Source organism: Magnolia sinica, chromosome 11 (assembly GCF_029962835.1).
Source record: "Magnolia sinica isolate HGM2019 chromosome 11, MsV1, whole genome shotgun sequence".
Classification (NCBI taxonomy): Eukaryota; Viridiplantae; Streptophyta; class Magnoliopsida; order Magnoliales; family Magnoliaceae; genus Magnolia; species Magnolia sinica.
The window spans coordinates 72,830,757-72,858,594 of NC_080583.1; the positions used below are offsets into that span (position 1 = coordinate 72,830,757).

At 39.9% G+C, this 27,838-nt stretch overlaps 1 protein-coding gene across 4 annotated transcripts in view; it reads left to right on the plus strand.

Annotated features, from left to right (window-relative positions):
- Window positions 1–27,838, plus strand: part of LOC131219340 (probable inactive purple acid phosphatase 1) — a 41,797-nt gene that overhangs the window by 13,184 nt on the left and 775 nt on the right. For 3 of the 4 annotated variants that reach the window (XM_058214430.1, XM_058214431.1, XM_058214427.1), the window contains exons 8-13: window positions 2,862–2,943; window positions 5,864–5,996; window positions 7,285–7,490; window positions 8,247–8,372; window positions 9,866–10,175; window positions 12,532–12,877. In XM_058214430.1, coding sequence (XP_058070413.1) covers window positions 2,862–2,943; window positions 5,864–5,996; window positions 7,285–7,490; window positions 8,247–8,372; window positions 9,866–10,175; window positions 12,532–12,837 — 1,163 coding nt within the window. In that variant the 3' untranslated portion in view covers window positions 12,838–12,877. The remainder of the gene's footprint in view (window positions 1–2,861; window positions 2,944–5,863; window positions 5,997–7,284; window positions 7,491–8,246; window positions 8,373–9,865; window positions 10,176–12,531; window positions 12,878–27,838) is intronic. The other variant, XM_058214428.1, reaches the window with a different exon arrangement.

Sequence of the window (27,838 nt, forward strand, 5' to 3'; positions counted from 1 at the left end):
AAATTGTCAGGCTTATGGGTGGTGGATTAACCATGCACTATCATATGCTCTTCCAGGTTTGTGGCTTTCAGGCTAACAGTAATACAAATTTATGTGGGCCTTTCCTGAATTTAGTGGTCCATTTAGCTTTCACCATTTTATATAAACAGTTCATGCTTTTAAAAACAAGAGCGGGTTTTTGAACCTATGTTTTTTGGGCATTATCTGTTGCTTACTTGCACAGTTCCAATTCACTTCTCTTTATCCAATACAATTTTTTTTTTTTTTTGTTTTTTTTTTTTCTGCAGAAGCTACTATTTACACCCACCCTGATTGATAGATACATGAGTCCTCTCTACTTTTGGTAAAAGCAGAAAAGCAAATGATGTAGTTATCTATTAGGGCAAATGTAACTATCGATCCCCACATTGGTATTGGTTACGTGAACTGATATTCTACTAATACATTTTCCAGTATCATCGTATAACCCAACACACATGTAAGCATGCTCGTTTCTCCAGACAACTATTTGTGGCATTTTTGAAGTCCATAACCCTCACGAAAATTGTCCTTGTCTTGGTCTTCCCGGGTTTGAGTGACTTGAGGGTGACTTACCATCCGAGCTCTTTGTTGTTGCACTCTTTGGGTCCTTCACTCTTTTAGTGATATTTATTATATTTTCATAAAAAGAAGTTCTAGTCTAAGTTAAAAAGAGAAGGTCTAGATGCATGCTGTTTTTTCGTTTTTCAGAGTTCCACCAACTATCACATGTGTAAGAAGTTCCACAACATCATTTTGCATATCATGCTTACTATTTTCTTCTATTTGCTAATAGGAGTTTCTTGAAGAACTACGTATGAAAACAGTCATTGGCTATAATTGACAGACCTAAGCCATGTAACTAGACACTGAAGCCCTTCTTTTGCTTTTGGCTTTGGGACTTTTGGGTTTCTGTTGCATACAGGCCCCTGATCTCAAAGATCTTCCACTGACAACGGCATCGGCCCCACAGCCTATCTGGGTGATAATCAGGCTCCTAAAAACTGCCCCACCATATCCTATGGGCCTGATTTGATGCCGATCAGATTGTGGGCTCCATGATATACATAGTTGGCCTTATCCTATCAGATTGTGTGCTCCACATGCTTGCCTTCGTGCATTGTTCATGCATGGGTTAGCACCTTTAGCAAGCCATCCTTGTTAGAGTCAAGTGGTAGCCTTCTCCTATCATACTGTGTGCTCCATGTGCTTGTCCTGTTGACACGTGTGCACTGTTCACCTGTATACGTGCATGGGTTAACACCTTTAACAAGCCATCTTTGTTAGAGTTAAGATTTAGAATAGGAAAGTTTTATACAAGCTGTCTATAAATGTGCCAAGCCATACATTTGGGATACTATATAAGATCAGTTTATTTTTCTCCCTATCTGAACCAGCAAAGTATTTATTCTGGGATGCAATGATCCTACTTTTGTGGAGTGATTCCACTAGGGTCCCTTGATTGATGCAATTCCAATTCATGTACCATTTGTCCTGTCATTTTCTGATGCATTTTCTTGTTTGTTTGTATAATATTGAAAGCTTCCACATCTGCTCAACTGCAATCTGCTGGTAATTCGATGAGTGTTCAAATCTGGTAAACTGTAAACCATAAACGTCGAATCAGATCTCAGAATATTTCATCACGGATCATCATCATCATCATTAGCTTCCTTGATTCTCCCATCACTTTGTTTCCTGTTACTGCTTGTCTTGTCCATATTGTTGTGTTCCTTAAGAAAGTACTAGGGTGATTTGCACGAGCATAGATTGAAGATGATATTTGTGGCATACATGCCAAATTTGCATCGTGTGCAATGTATGGCCTATTAATGAGGTGGGCCACTGGATCAGGTCCTTGCACTTGTGAGGTGGGCCATGTGTATGAGAAAAAGGACAGTTAACCAGTGGTCTGAATTCATCATGCATGTCTGGCCCACCTGATGAGTGTACCTTTTGGCCAAGAAATATTATGGTGGTCCACACCTTATGAGTTGCTTAGATCTTGTAAACATGCCACACCCACATTGGCATGCATGTTGTGAATCACCCTTCAATCTCTCACACAAATTGCCTAAACATTTCTCTTTTTTTAAATGTGTTTTTTTTTTTTGAAAAGTAACGATTATATTAATCAAGAAAGATACAAAAGAGGGGCTAGACAGGCTGCCAAGACGGCAACCAAGCTAGACGCCTAGAAAGAGAAGGTCATATGCCTTCAAAACTTGCGACTGGGCCGCCCATTCGATAATGAGGCGCTTAGCCTTCGAGGTTACAACAGAGGGGAGTGAGAACATGCTTAGTGCAAATGGGTAAAAATGAACAGTATCAGGCCTGCAGCCGCTTATTTGTATGATTTACTCTGTAATCACTCACTCCAATAGCTTGCTTTGGTTGATCTACACTTTATCCTCGACTCATTGTTCATTTCTACCATATATGCCAAGCCATTAGTGTGGAAAGAGATTATTGCCTTTTGATTATTATGAAATGATCATTGTTTTTTCCTTCCCCATTCCATAAGTACTATTTCTTTGTTCCATCGAAGTTTCCATTGTATTTTAAGCCCCTTCTATCAACCATTGTTGCTTTCCATATCATTTTTGAATGTATTTGAAGCCCCTTATCATCATCGTCTTGGTCCCAGGCCCAACTATTTAGGGTCAGCACTGCCCTAGTTTTTTCTCAACCTTTAATTATTTTAATAGTATCTAAAGAACTCATAATTTGGTTTCTTGCATTTGTTTGTTTGGTGTAATAACATGAATTTGAACTCCTAAAAGAATCTGTGCCGTATCCTTCTTATGATGAATACATTTCTTTTCTTCCATATCGTTGTACAGGTTCACCAGCACGGACAGTGGGGTGGCGTGATGCTGGTTTCATCCATACTAGTTTTTTGAAGGATTTGTGGCCCAATTCAATGTATGGAAGAGCTTCTGCTCAAATCTTATATTTTATATTACTTACGCTTGTGCTACTCTAATAAACTCTACAAGTTCAACATATTTGGATGTGGATCATTATCAATATTTTCCATATTGTTATCATGTAAGGTATCGCATCCTTGGGATACGGATACATAGCGGCTATCGCATGGGATTTACTGGTTGTATCACTATTGTTGGGAAACATGGGGAAACATTGAGAAATTGGCTAAATTTTTCAATGACACTTGAGGGATTATTAAACAAGACATTAATACACACTTAGAAATCAAAACATCACAAAAAAGTGCACATAATAGGTTTCCTTTTTATGGGTCCTAATTTATGCGTTGTTTGACTGATTTGATGCAAATATATTCACAGTCAATTCATATAATTTATAAATATAAGAAAACATGTATGGAAACACAAACAATACATTCAAAAGCATTCAAAAGCAAAAGAAAAAGTAGAAAACTAGAATATACTTGAGAATAATGTGTGTGCCTGTGGCTCAAACCCACATAGAGCGCACGGTGGCTCAAAGTCATCATCTCCACCTTGACAGGGCTAGGCATAGTACTACTAGTCCACAAACCGACAATACGATGCCCGCATCATTGTAGAATGATATTAGTGAAGATACTCTCTAACATACTGTTGGTACTCCTGATTTGAGAAATTTTGATTTTTTTTTTTCCAATTTTCCACAAATCGGCCCATCTTCCCCCAAATCCGAAACTTAGAGTATGTGACAATGATTTCATCAAGCACTCCTATATACTCTTAAATAGGAGTTAATTGACAACTGATTGAAGTAGAATTTCGAGTTTTTAATTAAAAAATAATTTTTTCTGAAAAATCCCCAAAATTTCAAGAATCACTAGATTAGGTTACACATGTGTTTGATTTTACGCTTGTATACTAAGATTCCAATTTGCAACTCATTTTGTAAAATTGGGAAAATTTTGAATTTTCGCTAATTTTTCGCAAATCAACATCTCCTCCTAATTCCTAAAATTAAAGTGTATGTGATGAAGATTTCATTAAACACTTTTGAATACTCTAAAATGGAGCTCAATTGACTGCTGATCGAAGTGGAATTTTGAAAAAAGAGAGAGAGCATATTTTAATTAATTTTTAATTACAAAATATATATTTTTTTCTGGAAAATTCCCAAATTATGAAGAATCACTAGATCAGGGTATATACATATTTGATTTTGTGTTTGGACATAAAGATTGCAACCGATTTGATAGAAATTGGAGAAAATTTGATTTTCCAATGTTTTGCAACTCGGCTTATTTCCTCCAAATCTTGAAATCAATGCTCCAAATCCATAATTTTTATGTAAAATAAGATGAATAATGGATTTGTAACCATTTGACACTAGTTTAATATGATTTACAACAAACAAATGAATTGAAAATCGAAAATGCTCACCAAATCGAAAACGGCCCCAAATCGACTTGGATCATGATTCTAGCTCGAAATTGGTGTTTTTCTTCAAAGTGATTCACAAGGATGGGTTGAGATCGACAATATATCTAATTAGAAGTGGAGAGAAACAAGAAAAAAGGGATTTGGATGGGTTTTTTCTTGTGGAATTTTTTGCCCCAAGACCTTGACTTCCCACGCGTTCATTTGATATCCGTCGATATCGACTGATATCATTGATACGAAGTATTTTTTGTAAGGACTGGTCGTGATACCTCATGATATGCGATACGAAAAAAATTAGACACCACCAGTGTGTTTCGTATCACATAGGTGGAATACAAGATATATCGGCCGATATTGTCAATACTAAAAACGTTGATCATTAGTAAGTTGCTAATTGGGTTTTCATTACTACTAAAAAAGAAAGGTTTCTTGGAGCAATATTTGCGTTGCATGGTAATATGACCAGCCAAAACGAGTCCTAAGTCAATTTTTTTTTAAATTTTTTATCAAATTTCTTTACCAAATCAATGAAAATTATGAAAAAGTTTAAAAAAATATTTGGAAGAATAAGGTGGAGCACGTGAACCATATTCTAATATTCTTTTTTCGTTTTTGAAAGGTTATCATATTCTAATATTCTTCATCACAATTTAGTCAAACTAGAGGTTCCGTGCCATTTCTATTGGTAATGAAATATTTAGAGCAACCATTCATAACAGTCAAATGCCATGACATAGAAGTCAGTTTTGGTATTTCACATTTTTATTTCATTAACCTTCAGTCTAGAAGGAATTTTTCATTAGATGCATCAGGGCACAAATTGCACACTGGTGCCCCCAGATCATGTAAGTTGGGCCCATGTTGGTGATCCATACTGCTGAGCTAATAGGCCCCATTCAATTGAAGCATGCCTGAAAGCCTTCTAGATTAGAAGATTCTAGCCATGCAATTGTTGGCCTTCTTTCCAGGCCATTGTTGATTTTTTTTTTTTTCTTGATCGCCTGTTTTTAGTCCACTAATCGAAGGTGTAGGTCTGTCTAACCTGGAAGACTTTTGGGGCAACCCCATCCATGGGCCCATCAGATCAACAGTCCAGATCACCAAACCATGGGCTATCACCTTTATGTACTGATGCATCAGGACCTGATAATTGCTTTCAACCTAGAAGACAAACTAGCTTTATGTTCACTTGAGCTCTTCCCGATCTTCTAGGTATGTTTGGAGGCATCTCAGGAAGAGGGGCAGCAATAGTGCCTGTAGAATTTGTACATTTCAAGTACTTGAAATGAACAAACTTGATTCTCCACCCTACCATCATATTAAACAAAATGTTGGCGTGGGGTACTTCCAGCATTTACGTTAACGTATGTTTATAATAATATTTTCTCAAAATGTGAATATTGTAAACATGTTAATTTTGGTAGCTTTGATTACTATATATTCTGTAAACTTATTCTAACCTGATATTGGTGCAGGTACACTTACAAGTTGGGGCATAGGCTATTCAATGGTTCGTACATTTGGAGTCAGATATATCACTTCAAAGCATCTCCTTATCCTGGACAGGATTCTTTACAGCGTGTAGTCATTTATGGTGACATGGGAAAGGTAGGAACTCTCTTGGAATCCTTTCTCATGCACATAGAAGTATAATCATGTTACAATTCTTTAAAGAAAGGCATAATCATGTTTGTCTTGATTATTGTGCTAGTTCTTATTTCATCCTTTGATCTTGAAGCACTTGATGAAGTTAAGAGGCTAGCCTGTAGGTTTCCTATAATAGTTGGAGACTGAGATCTAAAGCACCCAGTGCTCGTACTTGGTACTCAGCCAAGTTACATTGCTTCTCTAAAAATGAGCAATGGGTGTCCATAAACTTGCTTCTCTTGTTTAGGGGCGCAAACGTTCAGCCAAGTTTTTTCATGGACTTGCCCGTGTTTCTTTTGGATAATATCAACTAAGTTGATCATTGATTCGTTTGATTCTTAGAAAGAGTAATGCTACGGCGATTTGGTCAGGGGCGATTCACGTTGTACTAGTGACACATGTCTCCTTCGTCCCGCATTTAATTGGATTTCAGTAAGCGCTCGCAAAAAAAAAGAAGAAGAAGATTTTGGGGTCTACTATGATGTTTTTGTGAATTCCACTTTATCCATCAATTGCGACAGATCATATCAGTACATGAGTCAAAAAATCTGGTTGATACATACCGGAGTGGGCCACCTGATATAGAACAGTGGAAATGGGACTACCCACCATTGAAACCTTCCTGGGACCCGCCATAATGCTTAGATGACATTCAACCCGTTTATAAGGCGATTACATCCATGATGCCAGTCCCACATCGGAAAGGGAGAGCCCGAAGATCTAGGATATATGTGGGGCTTCGACCCTAAGGGTAAGACGCGTTTTGCGGGTGGTTCGCTAACCGCTTCCGCCTGCGAGAACAAAGCCATGAAGGTGGACAGTGAGTGCCAGCCAAAGTGGACAATATCTTACCGGAGGGGTTGGGGTGTTACAGGATAATCCGAATAGCTGCCTGATAAAAAACTTTGGTGGGTCCCAGGAAGGTTTCAATGGTATGCATCCCATTCCCATTGTTGTTTGTGGTGTGTCCAACTCGAGTTATGGATCAGCCTGGTTTTTGGTCCTACATCATAAAATGAGATGGGTCAAGTGATGGGCACACATTGTGGGGTACCCACAGATTTACGTTGCTCTCTGTACCTCGGTTGTATTGAATGCGGAGTGGAGGGCACACGTGTTGAAATAAGACGGCGAAATGCCATACCATTACTCTTTTAGAAATTACATATGTTGATAACTGACTGAGTTCGATTTGATGTTTAAACTTTTTTGTGGATATACTGTGGTATTTAAGTACTTCTATTTTCAGGCAGAGCGTGATGGTTCCAATGAATACAATAACTTTCAGCCTGGCTCCCTTAATACTACTGACCAGCTTATTCGAGACTTGAAGAACATTGATATAGTTTTCCACATTGGGGATTTATGTTACGCGAATGGGTACCTCTCTCAGTGGGATCAGTTTACATCGCAGATTGAGCCCATCGCTTCCTCAGTACCATATATGGTCGCAAGGTTTGTCTTTCTCCATTTATTTTGGCTAAAATTTGCTAAGCCCACACACATTGGCCAGCATTTGAATGTGCAACTTGGAGGGATTGGGTCAGGTTGAGGGTCAACCTGAGCCCGATCTGACTTGAAGAGGACCCAACCCACAACTGACCTGAATTCCAATCTGAGGTGCCCGACCCAAACCCAACTTGAAGTCCTCTATACTTGACCCAACCTGTCCCGAATACATGTGATCATTCCCAAACCTGACCTGATTTTTCTCAACCAGAACCCAACTGATTTCAAACCAGGTTTGTGTTTTCCAAATTCCAACCCAAACCAACCTGAGGACCTTGACAGTCTGACTTGCACTTGGGTTGGGTCAATTGGGTTCAGGTTGACCTGAATTCAAGTTGCAGCTCTACCAACATCTGACCCATTTAGCAGCCAAGTTCCATTCTGTAGATGATCTAACCAAAAATCAAGCTGGTCAAGTCATCGGATGGGCCACATCTGTTAGAAAACACACAACTGTTTAGAAAAGCTTCTGGTAGTCCACATTCAGTGTACATGTGTGGACCACTTGACGAGTTGCCCAGCCTGATTTTTCGGTCAGGTTACCTACGTGCTGGATCCACTCTACGCATGCTTGGATGTTGACCACATTCCTGTCAGCACATGCGTGGCATGTAGGGGTGCGTGCAGGCTTAGCAAAGCTTAATATACACTTTATGGGAGCTTCTAGGTATATTGAATGACGACCTGTTATTTTGATTGCAGTGGTAACCATGAGCGAGACTGGCCTGGAACAGGATCTTTCTATGGGAATATGGATTCGGGAGGAGAATGTGGTGTGTTAGCTGAAACCATGTTCTATGTTCCTGCAGAGAATAGGGCTAAGTTCTGGTACGGAAACATAAGAATTGCATCACATGAATTTGTCTGTTTTAAGTGTAATCTTATTTTCTGTAGTTGTCGCATCGCACATATCCTTCAAGCTTTCATCTTTCATAAGAAACTTCAGTTTCTAAACACATTGCTGTCTCTGCACTTATATGATTGAATGCATGCTTGGAGATGAGCATCTGGCAGACTTGTTTCACTATGCCCATGGTTCTGTGTCCCTTATTTTTTTATTTGGTTTTTCCTATCATTTTGTGGGAAAAGGAAATGGGGATCCCTCCTTGCTGTGTGCTGGTCTATTTGGACGGAGAGTAATAACCGTTGCTTCATGAACAAAAGTGTGTCTTCAGCGGGAGTCTTCTCCAAGGCTCTTGTGCTTTTTAGGGATTGGGCTCCCTAAAGCTAATTCAGGTTCCTCGCCAGACATGGGTCTGGTTTTTGTTTCTTCTTTTTCTTCCTTTTAGTTTCTGCCTATGTTTCTGTGTCCTCTCTTTTTCTCTTTTTTTCTTTTCTTTCTCTTTTCTGTTTGTAGCATTTAGTTTTTGTGGGGGTTTTCCCCTCCTCTTTGTTGCCTTTTTCCTCTCTAGTAAATTCTCATCTTTCAAAAAAACAAAAAAAAAGTTCTAGCTATTTGGGGTTGGCTTTACAAATCTTGTTTCACTCTACCCACCTTTGCATAGTTTACACCACAACTGGGTTTACAGATCATGGCATGTTGCTTTCAGGGAATGATCTCGCTTATGATTAGGATTCGAAATTTGAATTATCATGATTCATAGCTGGGAACTTGACTCAAATCCGAGGGTGTAATATAGAGGCTGGGTCCTCTATAATGTTTTTAGAATGAGCTTATTCACAAACGTTGCAGGGGGGCCCACCACAGCGTAATTTTGCCATCAAACATGTTTAGAAGGGTTGCCCAACGATGAAAGTGGGACGCCTAAAAAATCAGACAAATCCGATCATCATGTGGGCCACCATGTGAATTGAAGGTTTTGGGGTGGTTGTCCATTGCTTTATATGGTGTAGACCACTTGATGATTGTACATGTTTATAAGGTGTGGACCACTTGTGTGGAGATGTCATCATGATGGGGCTCATTTTATGAGCAGGTTGAATTGCATAAAAACAACACTATGGGCCATACCATAGAAAAAAATGGACAACCAGTCAAAAACCTCAAGTTCATATGCTGGTCCACATGAGTCGTCCCAATTTCATGGTGAGGTTACCCTTCGAGATGTATTGGATGGCATGAAACACCGCGGTGGGTTCCACATGCTAGATTTGTAGAACATACTTGCAAAATGGTAGGGGATCTGGCCTTGTAAATATAATATGAAAAATTAGAATCTGTTTTGAAACAAAGGGCAATAAAAAGTGGATACTTTGCTTAAAGAGGAAATTATGAAGGTCTAAAATGTCCCATCTGTGAGAATATTTTATCTGGTGTGCAAAGAAATCACCAAAAAGATTTATTTCACATGCATTTCCAGGTATCAAACCGATTATGGAATGTTCCGCTTCTGTATAGCTGACACCGAGCATGATTGGAGAGAAGGGTCAGAACAATATAAATTCATCGAGAACTGTCTGGCAACGGTTGATCGGCAAAAGCAGCCATGGCTAATATTCCTTGCACATCGGGTTCTGGGTTATTCTTCTGACAGTTACTATGCAGAGGAAGGGTCTTTTGAGGAGCCAATGGGAAGGGAGAGCCTTCAAGGACTTTGGCAGAAGTACAGGGTTGACATTGCGTTCTATGGCCATGTCCACAACTATGAAAGAACATGTCCAATCTACCAGGTACTAACTGAACTTTGATGTTTTGTAATGTTATTCTACTCTCATTTCTTTCATCTGAATAACGTTCTTGAAGTTTCCAAAGATGACTCACACAGAAAGACAAATCAGTTGGACTTCTGGTGGTTTAGGCTGTGTTTGGTTGTACAAAATTTCATGAAAAATTGCTCCAAATCAGACTGATTAATCTACGAAATGTCATGAAATTTGGTGCAACCAAACAAACCCTTATCTTTTCTCCCTATTCATGTTGCATTTAGGAGGAATTTTGTGATCCTTGACCTGAGCCCTTGCGGTCTGTGGTTTGTACAAGTTGGCCTATGGTTCAGTGATCCAGACTGTTGATCTGAAAGGTTTGAATGGATCATACCCCAAAAATCTCCTCATTTTGAGAATTCTAACCCATTGTTCAGTGGCCTGCAAATGGACAGTTATGGTCTGGTCACGCTCAAATGGAAATAGACCACCGAATTTGCCATTCCCAGAGATTTTGGGACTTTTTCCATCCACTTGGGCCCACCAGATTAATGGTCTGGATCACTGAACCAATATTGGCCCCACTTGTATGAACTGGGAAAAAATCCACTGATATGCACTGTATCTTTGGGTCCTTGGTTTGAACCAGCCGTGCCTATGGTTCAGTATCCAGTCATTTATCTAATGGGTGAAGTGAATAGGCCATACTTAAAAATCTCCTCGATGGAACAGTTCTAACCCCAAACATTGGCCTGCAAATCGACGGTAAGAAAGGAAATACCGCAATGCTCCATGCTCAACTGAAAAGGGCCAAAGATGGGATGGCTTGGCTCTTCGACTTCCAGAGATTTTTGAGCTATGGTCTATGGGGAGTTATTTGATACTCATGCAGTGTATGAAACTTGATACACAGATCCTTAGAAGTTATACACGTGGCATACATTAACTCAAGACAAACCAACTAATTGTGGAACCCACTGTCATTTATTCAGTCCCAAAAGAAACCATAACCTCTGATTCCTGGACGCTTATTTGTTGAAATAGGACAATTGGATGTTTTCCATTCCTAATGGTCTAATAAATGTCCACCAATCTGTTAGTCAGATAATCTCAGTAGTGTAATTTTTTATTCTCGATACATCTAAACTGGGATAATTTGGACAGTTTATATACTTGTCTGCCAAATATGTAATTTCTAAGTTCCTATGTATGATGTATCATCCATTATGCTTTTATGAGTATCAGAGTTTTTTTTTTTTTCCTGGTCTGTTCATTTGGGGACTACCCTGTCAACTGCATTATTGAAATATGGACACTTTATATACTTGTCTGCCACTTATGTAATTTCTAAGTGCCTATGTATGATGTATCATCCATTATGCTTTTATGAGTATCAGAGGTTTTTTTTTTTTTTTTTTTAATTTAATTTTCTGGTCTGTTCATTTGGGGACTACCCTGTCAACTGCATTATTGAAATATGGCCCACTTGTACAAACTGAACTGAGTATACTATTTGTATCCCTGGATTGAAGATCATATGATTCTCTTTGCATTTTAATAAGTCTTAAAAATGTTCATTTTGAATTAATGTAATTCCTTGGGTGTACAAGTGTCATATCCTCATTTTCATAGATATTTGATTGTAGGGATTTTTGCCACAAAATTTCTGGACGTATTGAATTTTACCAAATAGTGCCCAACAATCAATATTCTAGGGCAATGCTTTTTAAGAGGAGAAAGTACATTACTACCCTTCTTGGCTTTTTCTTTACAGCAAAGTGGAAAATCGAGAGTTGTGGGACCCATGTGGTATGTGATATGTGTCTCACATCCAACCCGTCCCACAGATGCACACCAACATTATTACTGGATGAACCAAAAATGCGGTGGATCCAATCGTAAGGTGGGCAATCCATAAAAAGTAATGTAGACCATTCAAAATAATCCAAATTCAAGTGTAGCCCATCTGATGATCAGATTGACCTGATGTTTTGTTTGTATTATCACCATGGTGTGGTGCATACGTGTGATGTGTTGGATGTTATACACATACCATGTGGCCCCCACAAGTCTTGAGCTTCATACTTTTTAAAGAAAAAAAATTAAATGAGGGCCTTTTTGTAATTTCATCCCTCAAAAAGCACCTCCATGTAATATCTAATCATGGAAGCATTATTTTGTAAAATATAGATTCCTCAAGAATTTTAGGGTAAACATTCCTTTATTGTATCTTAGTTGAAAAATACCAACAAACACCAACTGCCTTCACTTTCCATATATCAAAGAAGAACTAGATTCCGTAAGGTATAAACTAGCAGTTAGCTTCTTCTTCTTCTTCTTCTTCTTTTAATTATAAATATTAATGTTTTTATATTTGTTACAGAATGTATGCACCAATAAAGAGAAGTCCATCTACAAGGGTCCTTTGAATGGAACTATCCATGTAGTTGCCGGAGGTGGTGGTGCCAGCCTGTCTGATTACACCACCATTCAGACCAAATGGAGCATTTACAAAGACCTCGACTTTGGGTTTGTAAAACTCACTGCATTTGACCATTCAACGTTGTTGTTCGAGTATAAGAAGAGTAGAGATGGGAAGGTTTATGACTCCTTCACGATCTCACGTGATTATCGAGATATTTTAGCCTGCACTATAGACAACTGCCCGAGGATGACATTGGCTTCTTGATGTTCGTGAGATTCTTGTTGACTGACGCCGTTGGGGTAAGGTACTTATATATATTTGCCTAATTATTTTGATTTTAGTGGTTTTAGTGTCATTGAAATTACAAACAAACATAAAAGATAATGTCAGATCATGTGATGATCACAACATTAATTGTGTTGATCAATCACTAGTGTTTCATGTATGTTGGACTTAACTAAATAAAATGGGTTTGGTGTAAGCAGATCAATAAACTTCTTAGAAATTCATGCACTTGTGTAACTTAGTGTGCATTTGAATACTCAAATCATGGTTGGTGTGGTTTTCAGTATAGTAGGATTCCCAAAACCCACTCATGATATGTCTACTACGAACCGAATAAAATAATATGCTAGTGTAGAAATGCAACTTCGAGGGGCCAAGTTATAAAATATGAAGGGTTGGGCCTATTCAAAATTTTGATTTTGCCTAGCCTGAGCTAGGCCTATTGACAGCCTCACTAATTGTCTTTCCAAATATGAGAATTGGAGAGGTAAACATGAACAGGAAAATCATAGATCATTATAAAGAAAATAATAAAATTATTTCATCTATAACAAAAATCCATATACAAAATATTTATACTATGTGGCCACCTAACCATATGTGCAAACAAGGGACGAAGAAAATGATCAAAATGGGGAATCGGGGATATGGGAACAGGCAAACAGGAAGAAGAAAGTTCTCCCTCGGCCAAAGAGGGTCGACGGTTTTCCGACCCTGTTCGTAAAGGGTTTTCCAGAAGGCTAGCTCCCCATCAACTTCTCCAGAGTTTTTGGGTGTGCTGGGGTGGTGATGGACGTGGTCCTGCCTCGACACAAGGTGAATGGTGCCATTCGAGGCTTCGCACTGGTCAGAATGAGCTCCGAAGCCGAGTTACAAAGGGCCATCCTCGATCTTCATGGAGAAAGCGTCGGAGGGATGAAGCAGTTTGTCCAATGGGCCGGATTTGGTCTGGAATAGCGTCGAATCCGTCCTAAAGGAGATTCCCTCCTTCCGTCTTCCAGTAAAAAGGTTCAGCTACAGAACCAAAGACCCCTCTCCCGGTTTACAGGCTCCAAGTCTTTCAGAGACACTCTGGTGGATCCCGACCAACCCATCCCGTCTAGGCAGGAGGAGGCGAACCATCCTGTCAGGACAACGAGTCGAGTGGAGGATAGTCCAATCCTCACCGACAAGGAGACTTTGCAGAAATCCAAAGAGGTGTTACAAAACTCGTTGGTCTCTATCACCAAACCAGGAACCTCGATATCCCAGGTCAAGAGTTGGATCCAGGAATGCCGCGGCCTCCTTCTGTCCTCCTATTCCATTAAACCAATCGGCTTTAATGAACTATGGATTAATTCGGGCCCTTTCATCAATCCCGACCTCCTCACGACGACAGTTGCTTTGCATAGAGACGGCCCCATCCTCCACATCCAACCGTGGGAAGCTTTTTTGGCGTTCAGTTTCAAAGAAGTCTGGGTTCTAATCTGGTACGTGTCACTGGAATTTTGGAACGAAGCTTTCTTCCAATCCTTTGTAGCCAGATTAGGGGACCTAATCGAGCTCGACCCCAAAACCAAGAACGGCAAAGAGATGGGAGCAAGGTGTCCCGTATCGGTATCGGTTGGCGTAACGGTGCCCTCCGAAACCGATACGGATACGGGGGCGTAATGGCCCGTGACGGTGCAAAAAAATTTTTTTGCCAAAAAAATATGAAAAAATATGGATTAAATCCGAAATATTCTAAGTATTCCAAATATGCATTCATTTATAAATTGGAACATGTTTATGGTGGTGTAATGGTCCACTCTTTGGTGAGAAGTTGTATGGACTGTCTGATGAATTTATGAACAAGATAACCTGAATTTGACTACAAAATTCATATATTTAATTTTCTAACTATCTACTATTAATGATAGATATATTAGAATGAATGTAATATGAAAATATCTTACATTAGGTGTTTACAATTATTTTTGAGGAATTTCTTGAACATACCTGTGCACGTGACTGTGATTCCTGTCTATGACCTGTCATCCTCAAGTCAAGAATATTAAAAAAAATAAAATTAGTACTGTCTGATATACTCCCCTGTAACTTGATTAAGGATTACTTGATTGGTTGTCAAGGGAGCTATTTTAAATACAAGTTCGGCAGTGTCAAGTGTGTGCATGGCTTCTTGCAATAATACTGCTGTGGCCTGTGAGCTGTCTGCTGCAAATACTTACCTTAATACAAATATATACTCACAATCACAAGTCACCACCAAAATGAAAATCTGCTTTTTTGTGGTTGCTCGACCTCCACATCATCGTCATCGTCACCATTAGGCTGAGGCTGTCCAATAGGTGTAGGTGTTGCATATCCATAATATCCAATGCCAGAAGGAAATAATAGATCGACGAAACCAGAGGATAACTGATCCTGACTAGGCAACGACTCTGACCCGGAATAAGGATATCCACCAGTGCCCGTCGAATAGCCATACTGGTACCCATACTCAGGCTGTTGAGAATCTTGAGATTGAGAGTGCGTCTGCTGTGATGAGTAACTTGGATTTGGATCTGGATATCTATAATCATATGGATATTGATCGGGAGGGCTACTCCAACATGAATGTGATGGAACAGGCTCAGTATAACCATCATAATCCAATTGACCATAAGAATATCCATCATAATAACCAAGACCATGAGCTTGCTGATGTTCCGGACCTCCCAGACCCGGTGCACCACTTGATGTACCCACCTCCTGCTGGCCGTATCGTGACTTGGTACACTCATAAGTCCGACCTTGTGTACCACCTCGCCGATGTTCATCGATATCGTGATCTGTAGACGGCTATATAGGGCACTGTGCAACACCAGAAGTGCCAACACCAGGGGCAGGGGGGTCATCGTTATCATCCGACATGGTCACGCTACCATTGCTCGTACTTTTTTGTTGATCTTGAGCCGTATCCGTACGTGGCATAAACGCTGCCCCTCTTACTGGGTCCAACACATCTGCACGACTCTCTTGTTGCGCTCTGCGTATTTCTGGGTCATCAATTTTCAATTCTTCACTATCCTCTTCAATTTTCTTTTCCCTTGTTTCCAACCAAGGTAGAAGTGGGTCATCCTCGTCATAAATATTGTCCAAGTTTATTGGACAGTAGTCTCCGTCATCAGCAGCTATAATGCTCCTATGATGTCGTCGCATTCTTAGTTTTATATTGTAGTACATGAAGACAAGTCTATCTAATGTTCTAGTCTATAATTTTTTCCTATTCTTTGAATGAATGAGCGCAAAACAACTCCAATTCCTTTCACAGCTAGAGGAAGATGTTGTCTGGCTCAAAATTTTTACTGCAATTTTTTGGAGAGCCTTCGTACTCTCTCCGAAATTAATCCATCATTCGGCCGGTTGCAACCTAGATACTGCATGCTGTGCAAGAGCATCTTCAAAGCTACCAAGGCGATTTCCAAATGTATCTAATTCATTCAATGCCTTTATTTGCAAATCTAAGTCAGGCTCTAATTTCTTTATCACATTTTTTAGCCCGACACAAACTTCATCATCCGCAACAAATGATTGGGCATATCTACACCTAGGATTTAGGTAGTAACCTGCAACATGAAGATCGTGATGGAGTTGTTTTGTCTATCTCCTGTCGATCATCTTCCAATAAGTCTCCTAACTTCTACAATCATGTTGAATTGCAAACTTTGCCTTATCCATGACATCATATAGGAAGCCCATGGTAGGTGCTTCATCGGTTTCAACAAGACAGAGTACCCTCATTAGTGGCTTCATCACCTTTAGGATCGCCTTGACCTTCTTCCAATATTTGTTATCTCGTATGGTGTTCGCAACTTCGACCGGTGTCCCTGATGTCTTCTTCCCATGTTTTGTATTGAGCCATTCTCGGGAAGCGAACATCTCACTCAACTCTCCCCTATGCTAGAATAAACTCTCTAATGCTATAAAGTTTGTTGCGAATCTAGTTGCCGTAGGCCTCAACAACTCTCGTCCTTTCGTGAACTTTCTCATTATTGCGACTACTTGATTATGGTTGTAAATAAACGTCGTCACTTCCCTTGCCCTTTCGACCATTTCCTTAACTTTCTTCTTCTTCCCAATATCTTCCAATATAAGATCAATACAATGGGCAGCACATGGTGACCAAAAAAGATGTTTTCTCTTATCCATCAACATATGTCCTGCAAGCTTATATGTTGCTTCATTATCTGTCATAATCTGCACTATATTCTCCTCTCCAATCTCGTCCACAACTTTATCCATTAGTCCATTAATATAAGTAGAATTTTTTGTTGCCTCTGAGGCATCAATTGACTTGTGGTATAAAGTTTCTAAGTAGCAATACACCATGAAGTTGATCATGCTGCGTCTGGTTGGGCCAGTCCAACCATCACACATGATAGTGCATTCTCTGGCTTGCCATACAGGTTTAAAGGTAGCCACGTATGCTTTCACATCCGCATACTCTGCATCTGTCCATTTCCTCCTAATCTCCTTAGCCGTGGGAGCTTTTATTCCTTCACCTGCTTCTGTTGCTGCATCAATTACCACCTGCCAATATGGAGAATTGGCTGCGTTAGGAGGTATGTTGGCATGTATAAATAACTTTGTTGCTGCTCTACCTAATTTCTCAACGAAAGTTCTACTCCACATTTGTTTTATCTTCTTTTATTTGGTTAATTCTTTCCTAAACAAGATTGGATCAATAGAGGGTCTCCTAGCTCATTTACTTCTTCATCCAAACGTATAGGGGCATCACGTGAAGATGTCTGTCGTCGGCTCCCAAACATACGTCATAACCCACCAAACCTACCCCCCCCCCCCCCCCCCCCTGCAAAAGTAGTTGCACTTCCACTCTCACCCGCACTGCCCCCCCCCCCCCCCCCTGTATCACGCACTGACCCATGTGTGCCAAACATGCGGTGACGTTCTTCCTCCTCACGAGCTAGATGCAAGCTCTCTCTCCTAGCTATAGTAAATTCTCGATCTGAATCTTCGTCAAAATCAATAATATCTTCATCACGAACGCTCATATATTCAGGACTAAACACCTCCTGTCGAGCTACATTCAAAATATCATCTTTCTTCTTTTGTACAGCAGCACGTTTACCCTTCGACTCATCCAGCTTCTTTTGCACAACAGCACGTTTACCCTTCGACTCATCCAGACTAGCTTGCATTAAAAGCATTATCTCTTTCGGTAATTCCACCAGTCACTAGTCTATCACAATACTTGCACTTCATTTGGTGCCTAGTACTACCAACCCTCTCACAATGTTGCCATCCAATATCCTCACTTACTTGTTGTAGGCCAGACCTAGACATTTCTTTAGGTTTAGGTAGATACTAGATAATTAGATATGAGTATGAGTATATGACCTATGTTAATAAAGATGTTTTATGTTCTAACTAAACCCTAAGAAGCTCGAAGGCAAAACCTGTCCAATATAAGCAAATAAAAACATAAGTTACTAATTCGAAAATAGAAAAAAATTATAAAATGACACTACAAATCTATAAAATGCACATTAACATGTTCTACTATAATTAACACATCAAATTCTATGATTAAATCAGCAAACTATTCATTAAAAAATGATTTTTCGAATTTAAAAAAAAAAGGCCAAAATTAATGCGTAAATAGAAAAAAATATAAAAAAATATAAAATGGCACCCCAAATCTGTAAAATGCACATTAACATATTCTACTATGATTAACACATCATATGGCATGATTAAAACAGCAAAACAATCATTAAAAAATTATTTTTCGAATTTAAAAAAAAAAGGCCATAATTAATGCATAAATACAAAAAAAATATAAAAAAATTATAAAATGGCACCCCAAATCTGTAAAATGCACATTAACATGTTCTACTATAATTAACACATCATATGACATGATTAAAACAATAAAACAACCATTAAAAATTGATTTTTCGAATTTTTTTAAAAAAAGGCCAAAATTCATGCGTAAATAGAAAAAAAATATTAAAAAAAATATAAAATGGCACCCCAAATCTGTAAAATGCACATTAACATGTTCTACTATGATTAACACATCATATGAGAAGATTAAAATAGCAATACAACCATTAAAAATTAATTTTTCGAATTTTACAAAAAAAAAAGCCAAAATTCATTCGTAAATAGAAAAAATATAAAAAGAAATATAAAATGGCACCCCAAATCTGTAAAATGCACATTAACATGTTCTACTATGATTAACACATCATATGACATGATTAAAACACCAAAACAACCATTAAAAATTGATTTTTCGAATTTAAAGAAAAAGCAAAATTCATGCGTAAATAGAAAAAAATATTTAAAAAATATTAAATGACACCCCAAATCTGTAAAATGCACATTAACATGTTCTACTATAATTAACACATCATATGGCATGATTAAAACAATAAAACAACCATTAAAAATTGATTTTTCAAATTTTTAAAAAAAGGGCCAAAATTCATGCGTAAATAGAAAAAAAATTAAAAAAATATATAAAATGGCACCCCAAATCTGTAAAATGCAAATTAACTTGTTCTACTATGATTAACACATCATATGGCATGATTAAAACAGCAAAACATATTAAAAAAAGTATAAATACCTATTTTTGACGAATTTCTGAAAAATGGCCCACCGAGCTTTGATGCAACAAAATCCGTAATAGAATGTGTTTTTTTTCTCAAATACACAGCCAAGGTTGGTCGAAATTAGTAGTAGAATGAGTGAGAAACAGTTTGGAAACAAGAAGTTTCAAAAAAACAGCAAAACAGAGCTTAAAATGAAAAAAAAAAAAAAGTTACCGTTTTTTTTACCGTTACGGGCTAGCCGTTATGGGGCCGTTACGGCCGTTACGCCTGTAATGGGCCCGTATCGGCTGATATGTGTACAAAACGATAACGGCCGATACGACCCCGAAACGCGTATCGGCCCTTACCGTTACCGTATCGGCCGATACGTAACCGTTTTGGCACACCTTGGATGGGAGTGATAAGAATGCGAATTAGGAAGAAGAAGGGCTTCCCTCTCCCAAATCAGATACAGGTGGTAGCGGAAGATAGAAATCTTTCATTGCCGATCCAACAAGAGGTCATCGAGAGCCCCATCCCTAGATGGGGTGATCTCTGGAGGACCAGAGAAACGCCATGCCAGGCCACATCCAGTCAGCTAGCGAAGGACAGAGAAGAGGGACTACAATTACCATGCTCCGTAGGACCACAAAATCTCCGCGAGTTACAATTTGTATACTCCACTGGTCTACCAGAATGCAACTTGGACACTTGTCGCTCTTCGGGAGCCTCGAGAGACCAAAGGGCAATTTCCAATCTCCCCTGCATCCAGAGGACTCAAGTCGATCATGCAGTCAACACGCGTCAAGTTAATGTTAACGTGTGCTTTTCGACCCCCTCCACGTGGATGGCTAAGAGTCCTCCGCGGTGCTCTCCCGTATTGAGGACTCATTTCCTACCCTCCCCCAGCCTCGGTGTGCTGCGTGTCGACTACAGGGAGGCTCGGAAGGCGAAAAGTTGCCTCGGGTCTCCGCTTCGGTCTGATACGTTAGCTGCAGACATCCCAAACCGCCTGCAGATCAATCTGAACCTTCCTTTTAGAGCCGATCCATCTCTCGACCGACAACTCATCACCAAACCTCCCTCTTCAGAATTGCTTCGTTATCTCGCTCCCTCCTCTCAAATTATAAATAGGGAAGAAGGAGAGCTTCCCGACTCCAACAACATGGCCTCTTCGTCTTCGGACGACCGTTCTTTTCCCGACTCCTTATCTCCCAGATCATCAGTGCAGCTTGAGGACCCTACCGGGTAGGCCCTCATTTCTCTCTTCCACAAAGGTTTCGAGGCAGGGATTATTGAAGCCGAACCCCTTCAGATGCGAGTCGGAATTTCTGCAGAAGTTTTTGGGGAAGAGCAGTTGGTGACGCTGCCAAGTGAAGAACAACGGGCTGAGTTGATCAAATCTATCCTCCAGAAAAGGTGGATCAGGGAAGCGATGGGCCATATCGACAAACTTGTGGGTATCTCCTTCAGAGACCACCCCGAAGACTTCCTTGCCCTTTTCCACTGCATTGAAGCTCGAGGCAGACCCTTAACACCGTCAAAATCTCCCAGGAGCACGCATCAGAGGAAAAGGAAAAATAAGGAACTTCAGAATCTTGTTTCCTCCTTTAGCGGGGAGATCCTAGGAAGGGTTGCAGGCAGATCACGAGGAAGAACGGTATGCTAAATGAAGGTCCTCTCATGGAACGTCAGAGGAATCGGGTCCAAAAATAAAAGAAGCCGTATCAAAGACATTTGTCTCAGAAGCAAGGTAGACATCATCTTCATGCAGGAAACCAGAGTTGGTAGTATCAACAAATTCCTTATGGGCTCGCTGTGGAGAAGCACAAATGTCTCCTGGGTGGCTTCAGATTCAATTGGCAGTGCGGGCGGTATTCTCCTAGCTTGGAATTCTTCTGTATCGTCGCTGGAAAGTAGCAGTGTTGGCCTCTTCTCAGTTTTGGCTATCCTGTCCGAGGTTAATTCGAAAGTCCGTTGCCTCTTCACATTTGTTTACGACTCAAATCAGGCGGACAGAAGACCTGCCTTCTGGGAGGAGCTAAATTCTGCTAGACAGATGTTCAGCGGGCCTTTGTGCTTTGGCGGAGATTTCAACATATCTCGATTCTCGGAGGAAAAATCTTCAGGGGGCAAAGTTACGTCTTTGATGCATCTCTTCTCCGATTGGATTAATGAAAATGCATTGGTGGCATGGTATGCCAAATCGGTTACGTATCGGCCGTATCGGCCGATACGTAACGGTAACGGTACGAACCGTTACCCGTTTCGGGGCCGAAACGGCCGATTCGATTTTTTGTACCCGTATCGGCCGATACGGGACCGATACGGGCGTAACGGGCCGTTACGGGGCGTAACGGGCCGTAACGGGCCCGAAACGGTAACTTTTTTTTTTTTAGCTCTGTTTTTGCTGTTTTTTTGAAACCTCTTGCTTCCAAACTGTTTCTAACTCCTTCTACTACTAATTTCGACCAACCTTAGCTAGGTATTTGATAGAAAAACACATTATATTATAGATTTTTTTGAATCAAAGCTCGGTGGGCCATTTTTCAGAAATTCGTCAAAAATAGGTATTTATACTTTTTTTAATATATTTTGCTGTTTTAATGATGTCATATGATGTGTTAATCATAGTAGAACATGTTAATGTGCATTTTACAGATTTGGGGTGCCATTTAATAATTTTTTAATATTTTTTTCTATTTACGCATGAATTTTGGCCCCTTTTTTTAAAATTCGAAAAATCAGTTTTTAATGGTTGTTTTGCTGTTTTAATCATGCCATTTGATGTATTAATCATAGTAGAACATGTTAATGTGCATTTTACAGATTTGGGGTGCCATTTTATATTTTTTTAATATTTTTTCTATTTACGCATTTATTTTGGCCCTTTTTTTGAAAATTCGAAAAACCATTTTTAAATGATTCTTTTGCTGTTTTAATGATGTCATATGATGTGTTAATCATAGTAGAACATGTTAATGTGCATTTTACAGATTTGGGGTTCCATTTTATATATTTTTAATATTTTTTTCTATTTACGCATATATTTTGGCCCTTTTTTTGAAAATTCGAAAAATCATTTTTAATGATTCTTTTGCTGTTTTTATGTTGCCATATGATGTGTTAATCATATTAGAACATGTTAATATGCATTTTAAATATTTGGGGTGCCATTTTATATTTTTATTTTTATTTTTTTCTATTACGCATTTATTTCGGCCCTTTTTTTGAAAATTCGAAAAATCATTTTTTAATGATTCTTTTGCTGTTTTAATGATGCCATATGATTTGTTAATCATAGTAGAACATGTTAATGTGCATTTTACATATTTGGGGTGCCATTTTATATTTTTTTTCTATTTACGCATGAATTTTGGCCCTCAAAAATAATTGCAAACACCTAAATGTAAGATATTTTCATATTACATTCATTCTAATATATCTATCCTTGATAGTAGATAGTTAGAAAATTAAATATATGAAATTTGTAGTCAAATTCAGGTTATCTGGTTCATAAATTCATCAGACAGTCCGATACAACTTCTCACTAAAGAGTGGACCGTTACACCACCATAAACATGTTCCAATTTATAAATGAATGCATATTTGGAATGCTTAGAATATTTCGGATTTAATCCATATTTTTTCATATTTTTTTGGCAAAAAAAAAATTTTGCGCCGTTACGGGCCGTTACGCCCCCGTATCACCGTTACGCCCCCGTATCCGTATCGGTTTTGGAGGTCACCGTTACGCCAACCGATACTGATACGGGACACCTTGATTGGTGGACCTTCCATTACAAGGGGCTTCATTTACTTGGTCTAACGATAGAGTCGACCCCATTTTTGCTAGGTTGGATCGATTCCTGATCTCGCCAGATTGGTTAGACCAGTTTCCGTTCGTTTCCCAATCTCTTCTTCCTAGGCCCACTTCAGACCACAATCCAGTTCTCCTAGCCATCGACTCTGTCAATTGGGGCCCGAAGCCTTTCAGATTTGAGGTGGCATGGCTCAAAGAAGAAGGCTCTCATCGGTTGATTAGAGAGTGGTAGGCAGGTTTTACTGTGGAAGGCTTTGCGGGTTTCAGAATTTGCAAGAAACTTCAGATGATGAAAGAGAAGCTCAAAGTTTGGAATCAATTTGTTTTCCGAAAAAGGGATAAAGATACCGATGTTGTTCTGGCTGAGCTCCAGGAGATGGATACGGCTACTGAATTGGATTCTAATGCGACTGATTGGACCAAAAGATCAAAGCTTATCCAAAATTACTCGACCAGGATTTTGACAGATGAAATGGCGTGGATGTAGAAATCGCGCTGTAGATGGATCAAGGAAGGCGATCAAAATACGAAGTACTTTCACTCCATCGTCAGTGCCTGATATCGAGCCAACAAAATCGGTTGCCTTTTGATCAATGGGACTCCCACCGAAGACAGGCAGCAAATCACTGAAGAAGCCATCTCGTATTTCAGACTTCTCTTCCTCAAAGAAGACTGGGTCAGACCAAAGATCGATCGCCTCGACTTCGCTGCTCTATCCAAAGATCAGTCCTCTTGTCTCGAATCCAAGTTCTCTGTCGAAGAAGTTAAGAAGGCGATTGAAGCTTTGGGGGGAGATAAAGCCCTTGGGCCCGATGGGTTTCCAATTTTGTTCTTCCGCTCGTTCTGGGAGTTTTGGAGGTGGATATCATGGCTTTCGTCAATGAATTCCACGATCGAGGTCGTCTATCAAAATAGCTTGGAGCTACATTCATAGCTCTCATCCCTAAATCCCCGGGTGCTAATTCTATGCGGGACTTTAGGCCAATCAACCTCCTTGGTGCTTCTTACAAAATCTTAGCGCAAGTGCTAGCCTCCAGATTAAGGAGGGTGATGGAAACAATCAACCCTGATAATCAGAGTGCCTTCATCCCCGGCAGACAAATCATTGATAGCGCTTTAATCGCTAACGAATGCCTTGATTCGTATTTCAAATTGGGAGCTAAAAGTGTTCTTTGCAATCTGGATCTGGAGAAAGCCTTCGACCACGTAGACTGGGAATTTCTCCTCTACATGATGCAGCAAATGGGTTTCGGTCCCAAGTGGTGTGGGTGGATCGGAGAATGTGTAGGATTGGCGCACTTCTCGGTTCTTCTCAATGGCGTCCCTAAGGGCTTCTTCGGCTGCTTCAGGGGCTTACGATAGGGAGACCCTCTCTCTCCATTCCTCTTCCTTATTGTTGTGGAAGCTTTTTCTAAAATGCTTACTGCTGGTCAGGTTGCTGGTATCATTTCAGGTTGCCACATTAGAGGGATGGCTTCGCCAATAACCCACATTCAATTTGTTGAAGATATTCTGCTCTCCTGCAAAGTTGATCAGGACAAGAACAACAACCTCCGCATGATCATCCGGAGTTTCGAGGCCGTCTCGGGCCTCAAAGTCAACCTCTCCAAATCCAAAATGATCGGAGTGAACCTGGAAGATGCCGAGACTCAATGCTTTGCTGACCTCTTCAACTGCTCAACAGCTTCACTCCCGTCGACATTCATTTGTCTTCCCCTATGCATGGGAAAGCCTCCAAAACATCTCTGGGATAAAGTTCTAGACAGAGTCCAATCCTTCCAGGTGCGCTGGCAATGCAGATTCCTGTCTTTGGGTGGCCGCATAACTCTGATCAAAGCCATGCTCTCCAGCCTTCCTCTCTACTTCATGTCTCTCTTTAAAAGTCCATCCTCAGTGTTAAAAAGGCTCGAAAATCTTTGATGTGGTTTCCAGTGGCACAGTTTTGAAGACAAGAAAAAGTTCCACCTGCTGGCCTGGAACAAGGTGTGCCAGTCAGTTTAGGATGGTGGTGCAGGCATTAGATCGCTTAAAACCATGAATCAGGCCCTCCTGGGCAAATGGTTTTGGCGACTGGGTACAGAAGAGGGGAAGCTGTGGAATGTGCTAGTTAAAAGTAAATATGGGACGTCAGCAGGAGGATGGTGGACAAAGGAGTCTTCGGCCTATAGGGCCTCTGCTCAATGGAAAGACATCATAGCGTCCAAATCTTATGTCCTCAAAGGTACGATTTTTTCGGTTGGAAATTGTGACAAGATTCGATTTTGGGAAGACGTGGATGGGGGACTCTGCCCTTAAAGACAAGTTCCTGCGCATCTATAGATTGGCCCCCGATAAATCTATCTTGATTGCCAATTCTCTTCACCCCTCAGGTGCTGAGATTATCTGGATAGTTGTCTGCAGAAGAAATCTCAAAGACAGAGAAATTGATGAGTATGTTGAGCTCCTTCATCGCCTCAGCACGGTTAATCCTAACCTCTCTGCGGCTGATAGCCTGCTTTGGAAGTTTGACAAATTGGGTAGGCTCTTGGTTAAGTCTCTCTATCATTCCATCAGAAGTGCGCTCGCTTCCGCAACTCTCTCCATGACAGACAAGATCTGGAAATAGAAGCTCCCCCTGAAAATAGCCGTGTTCGGATGGTTGGTGGGAAAGGCTAAGGTGTTAACAGTTGATAAGTTGAGGAAAAGAGGAATGATGCTCACTAACATCTGCCTCTGCTGCATGGGCGACGCTGAATCGGTTAATTATCTCTTCATTCACTGCCCTATCCTCTCTGAGATCTGGGCCTCAGTCTTCTCTTGGTTTGGTGTTTCTTGGTGCCTTCCAAACTCTACAGGTATGCTCTTAAAGGCGTGGCATGGGGTCTCCATTGGTAAGCAAAAATCTGATTTTTGGAGATTGGCCCTGCTAGCGGTGTGGTGGGCAATATGGAAAGAGCATAATGAGAGATGTTTCAAAGGAACCTCCAATTTGGTGGGATCTATAGTGGCTAAAGTCCACTTCTACATCACCGAATGGGCTGTTTTTTTCTTTTTCTCCCTGTTGTTGGTAGTCTGTTTTGTGAAGAGAGTTCGCTTTGCCGATTTCTCAGCAGCTCTTCTCTCTCCGTTTTGTTTCGTTTTCTTCCTTTTAATGAAATTGCAAGTTTCCTCTCAAAAAAAAAAAAAAAAAAAAACCATATGTTCTAAGATAATTGAATGTCCATGGGACCATGTGAACTTAAGATATTGGTGTGGCCACTCGAATATATGAACCATGCTAGTTGTGTAGCCTCTCAGACATGGTACTTATGATATGTGTATGTGGCCTTTGATTATGTGAATTGATATGAATTGTGTGGCCACTTTACCATGGAACCTTGTAATAAATGTGTGATCACTTAACTATATGTGGTCACTGGACCATATGAACTTGGGATATGTGTATGGCCACTACACTTAAGTGAATTTGTGATATATGTGTGACCATCGAACCATATGAAGTGAAATGTGGTTTGTTATGTATCATGCTTTATTTTGAGTAATACACCAAGTGCATGGTTTACCTATGCATGCCATAGTATAATGATGATGCTTCACTATGAGTAGTATGTCGGGTGGATTAACCATGCATGTTATAGTATGGTGGTCCTTTTTGAACCATATAATTTCGAGTGTTGGCTTATATGCTAAGTAGTGGTAATGGATATGATAGATTGTGACCACTTAAGCTATGTGATGGATGAGGTAAGTTATGGCTACCTAACGATGTGATGATGTGTGGAATTGTGACCACTTAACCATATGATAATATGCTAAGAACATGATCCCTTAAATATGTGACTTAACGCTATGTCATAACATGTGATATTTTATGCTTCACCATGAGTGAGTGTGTTGGAATGTGTGGCCTAGCTTGGGTATGATGACTATTGAATCATATGATCACGGGATGTAATTACGTACTAAGTAGAGAGCACAAACTTGTATGACTGTACATACTTTGTATATTTGTAGTGGGGCTACCCGAGTGCTAGTATGTTTTATCATTACATTTTTATACACAAGGCATGCATACATACACATCATGGTTGATTTGATGCATGTCATGCATGGATGGAGTATATGAAAGAACATGTGCATGACTTTATAATTGGGATCACACAGTGCTCACATAGATGGACTGATGGGCCATGGTTATTGTAAAGATTATATATGGACTTATATGCCATGATCATTATTAATTATATGTGGATTAAGGGGCCATAGTTTATGTTGGATGGTAGCCCAGTTGATTGGGTACAATGCATATGCATTACTAGAACCCTGGTTGATTGGGTACATGCTTGGTTGGAACTCTAGTTGATTGGGGTACATTGTGTATGCAGATGAAACATGAGCATGATTGCACTTATGCATCGCATATGCATGATTAAAGCACTGGATGATTAGGTGTATTTCATATATGTTGGATCATGATATAATTGTAAACATGGCATAATCATGCACAATGGGATGTTATGGCATATCATGATGAATTTGATAACACAGATTCATTCGTGTTTGGATCACCGAAAATCTACATGTCTATACTGGGGAC